We start from the raw sequence: 4,821 nt of genomic DNA, 5'->3' as shown, positions 1-4,821 counted from the left end.
TATATATGAAAAAAAATTACAATTTATAAGATATTTTTTATTTTTTTTTTTGTATTATTTTAATACCTACGCACACGCACGCACACACACATACAAATAGACAGACAGAAGCGAAAATGACGACTCACTACCAATCTGTTTCTGTCTCTCACTCACTCTAACAATTTCCGCGGGAAGTTAGTTAAGCCACATAACGAGCCGAGAGTAATTACTGGACGAGTAAGAGTAATTCGATTGTTCTCGTACAGGTCCTACCAGTCCAGAAGCCCATACTCGTAGAACTAGCAATCGCATTAGAGCTATCTGCGAGCAAACCAAGTTAATTAGTCCAACAGTCTGACTGACCTCCTTCCGTCATTCGGCTTAAAAAAAAAAGGAAAAATATAATTTCATTAGGAAAATGTCGCCGATCGCGTAACCCTTCGTTTATTTCATCCAACTAAGAATCTAAGTCTTGCACCTGTTATTATTACCGTGTGAATATTGAATATATCACGATCAGTCAAATATATCATTATTCCATTTTTTAATTCTCACATTTATTCAATACTATCAAAAAACAGTCACGTCTCTTTATCGTTTCTCTGAAAAGTCAACAACATATGGTTTTTGTTTCTCCAAGCGGGTTAACAATCATTCAAATTACCAACCGTACCCACGTTGTTTGACTTTAATGATAAGCCGTGAATTAGTTATCAAACTTTACTTTTCATTTACTTTACTTTACATTACTTTACAAACACACATTATTTTGCTCCAGTTAATTTAAAAAATATAATATAATTATCACACTAATAAAAAACATGAAAAAGTGAATAATATAATAATAACATTATAAGACATATATGTGTGTGTGTGTATATACCCATCGACGGGTTTTGCAATGATTATATATTTATAGTTCTACAACTATAATTTTCTTTTAATAACACTCTTTTTTCTTTTCTTATGGAAAAAGATTCTTATTTTTAAACTTATAAATAGAGATCAAAAAAGTGGCTTGTAAAAACTGATCATGTAAGTAGCTAAGTTCATTGTTTTTTCCATAATTATATACAGATATTAATAAATGTAAAAACTAATACAGGACATGTCTCTCGTGGTTATTTTATTTCTTTCGTTAGATTTTATGAGAATTATTTGTAATTGTGAATACCTTTTTTTAGGTTATTTAATAAATTATATTATTATTTAAACTATTAAAAGATTATTGATATGAATTAATTTTGTTGAAATGTTGATAGATTTAATATTAATGGCGTTAATAGTAAATCGTAGAATACCTAAGATTTTTCTTCGTTCGCGTGACGACGTCATATAAAAGACAATAAAGCAACAGCGATCACTCACCCGTAATTTCTGTTATCTCTTTCGTCTGTTGATTTTATTATCTTTTCTTTTTTGTCTTTTATTTTCAATTCTTTTCTTTTTTTTACCATAGCACAATCCATTAATTAGAAAAGTAATTAAAAAATTAGATTAAAGAAAAAAAAGCGCATCAACGACGTTCGTTGATTTTGAAAAAAAGACAATTAAAATTCATAGATAAATATTGTTTCTTTACACGTTCTCGCGTATAAACATATGTATGTAATACTAAGTCATCAATAAATTCCACGTTATCCGAAATTGAATACCATGAATAATGCATTGCGACGCATACTAACTTTGTTAAAATTAAAGAAATAATTTTGTTAACATTTTAAATATTTTTTCATTATTTATGAACGACCTGTATATTTTCCAGGATAACGAGTTTACCCCTATGGGGGATTTATCGGTTTCTTATTTTATATATTTTTTTTTTTCTAACAATATTTCTATCCCTTCGTAAACGAGTTTTCGAAAGTTATCTTCAAATTCAACGAACCTCGAGACGATCGTTTTCACTCACTTGCTCGAAGAAAAAAAAAGGGAAATAAATAAATAAAAAAGAAAAAAAAAAAAGGAGGAATCCTTTTTCCAAGGATTTTTTCTTTCAGCACGATTCCTGTTTATCTTTTATCAATATATTATATTTTATATTTTTATCCAATATAAAAATCAAAGATTCGCGAACGAAATTAAATTAGTATTTAAATTAATAATACTCTCTCTCTCTCTCTCTCTCTCTCTCTCTCATACATTTTTCAATATTTTATATTTTATATTCAAATAAAAAAAAGAATATAATATAGAATATTTTGTCTCTCTATCGTAATACAAATCGTAATAATTTAAATATTTAATTAACCAACGATGAGATAATTTTTTGTATCGAAAATTTTCCACATTACTTATCGTTCGATCCAATACATTGAACAATTTATTTGTTACGCTTTACAATATAACAATTTTCTTCCTACACAAAATATTATTATAACACTCTCTCCCTCTCTCTTTTTCTCTGAAAAGTTAATAATTCTGACATAATAATGCATTATTTTATCCATCAGTCAGAAAAGAATTAAAAAAAAATAAACGCATGTTAGACTTTGATATATCAGCTTGGATATATATATATATATTATATATAAAAATTAGATAGAGATACAAAATGCAATTTCCTAACGTGAATATTCTTTTTTCTTAGATATATTAAAAAGAAAATAGATCCAAATGAAAGAACCAAGTCGTCCCGAAGACACCGATGATCGATGGTGAAGAGGATTAAAAGAAAAGAAAAAAGAAAAACTAACCATAAGAGTTAGTCTCGACGACAATAGAAAGAGATGGGGATGGGGGGGGTTGGGGAATGTAGAAACCGAATCGGTGACCCACATTCGTGAAGAACGATTTTCAACGATTCCTTGGAAACATCGTAGGTAGTACCATCCATGGTAGGATTAATGATCCGATAATGTACCTAGTGGTCCGATTAACTTTACATCCTTGGATTAACTTTACGATAGAAAGTAAATTCAGTGTAGAAATATACAGTTACATGTAGGGGAAAATGGGGGAATGGAACGGTGGTGTCCCATTTTTATCGAACTCGTTAATATAACGAAAGAATTTGTTTTTGTCAGAAATCTATTTTTCTTTTTCTATTTTTCGCAGACAAAATATTCAGTCTTTTTAAACATTGCGAACGAACAAAATGTGCGCTTAAATTATTCATTTTATTGTACGAATTATTTATTTAAATATGAGTATTTAAAATTGAACGTAACGTATATATGGGTTTAATGATCAAAATGGGAAAAATTGTATAGATCTTTAAGATATAAATGTGAGATAAAATTAAAAGTATTTATATTTAACGACTATTAAAATGACGGGAAATGAGGTAAAAAGAAAAAAAAATAGAAAAAAAATTAGAAAGAGGAAGAGAACGATAAAAACACTGTGGCAAGGATATCGCGTTGATCCATTAGAACCCCATCAACCTAGAAGAAATCCCTTTGGGAATATATACCTTCATGCTGTTTTCTCCACAGAATTCATTTTACTCTAACGAACAAACATTTCCTCCTTATACAAGACCTGGAAAATTTCTCGAACAATTTATACACACGGGAGAATGTAGATTAATCATAATTCCAAGACAATTTCTATTTATATTTGTATTAGTTATTTGGAACGTTATATTTAAAATAATTTCTCTTTAACAAATAATCAATAATTAATATGTAAAAATATTTTGTAAAATATATAAAATAATTCATCAATATTTAACCAATTAAATTTCATACCAATATATTTAATTAAAATTATGAAACATTTTATTTATAATATCAAGCAAACACACATAAATAATCATTAACAAAAATCCTAATCCGAACTATTTGTATTCTTACGTATTATCAATCCGTGATATATTATATTAAAATAATCAATTTTCCATCGTTATTCGATATAGACGAAAATGTTGTTACGTTAAACTTTTAGCAACATTTTAAACATCCTATAAAATTAAATAATAATTCATTATTACGATCTTTATTATTATCATTAGTCGACTAAGCGTTGGCCCGTCTAGTTGAATTGCGTAATGACAAAGTTGAATAATGAACGAAATTAATTGACAAACGCATCAGCACCGATGATGCAAAGGGGTAAAAAGGGAGAGGAGTGATGGAGATGGTAAGCTAAAGAGGAAAAGAGATAGAGAAAGAGAGAGAAAGAGAGAGAGAGAGAGATGATACCAGAAAGGTATCATCGATCGTCGAATTTCACAGACTTGATCGTCGAATATAGTAGAACGAGTATGGGGAAATATATCGAGGAAACGTGTATAGGTAAAAGGGTTATGGTTATACGAGATCGAGGATATATAGGAATTATAAAATCGAACTCACGCACCCACACAATTCGGTGTAACAATGGAAAACGCGATCTCATTACTCCTGTATGCCAGTATTGTATTGGCATTAACGATAAATCGATCATGATATAATCAACGTTCGTCGAACCAAAGAAATCAGTATTGTAAAGAAAATTTCACATTATCTAAAGATATCTGAATCAGTTATATAACTGCCTTTTCTTTTTTCTTTTTTTTTTTTTTATGTTAATATAACATTAAAATTTTATCAAAATTTCTTCGACACCTATCGTGATATAGTATGTTAAGATTTCTTTATACTATGTTAAAACCAATAATAATTAATATTGGAATGGTTTGTTAATTAATATATCCACATATTAACTAGATTTTAACTGTAAATAACGTAATCTAACGTCAAATGGTATTATATATTATTAATAATCAATATTCTTGTCCCAACAGTATATTAATATATATGAGTTTCAAAGGGAAAATTGAAGACAGTTAATAAATTTTGATGAACAAATTTATTTGATCTTGTTGAACGTTTCGTCCCTTACTGGGGACTTCCT

The 4,821-nt window shown here is 28.5% G+C and overlaps 1 protein-coding gene across 1 annotated transcript in view; it reads left to right on the top strand.

Annotated features, from left to right (window-relative positions):
- Window positions 1-323, top strand: part of LOC106794028 (facilitated trehalose transporter Tret1-like) — a 4,890-nt gene extending 4,567 nt beyond the window's left edge. The window contains exon 3 of the mRNA XM_014761412.1: window positions 249-323. Coding sequence (XP_014616898.1) covers window positions 249-323 — 75 coding nt within the window. The remainder of the gene's footprint in view (window positions 1-248) is intronic.
- The last annotated feature ends 4,498 nt before the right edge of the window (window positions 324-4,821 follow it).

Source organism: Polistes canadensis, unplaced genomic scaffold (assembly GCF_001313835.1).
Source record: "Polistes canadensis isolate GaletaPanama2010 unplaced genomic scaffold, ASM131383v1 scaffold_22, whole genome shotgun sequence".
Lineage (NCBI taxonomy): Eukaryota > Metazoa > Arthropoda > Insecta > Hymenoptera > Vespidae > Polistes > Polistes canadensis.
This window is presented reverse-complemented; position numbering and strand designations above follow the sequence as displayed.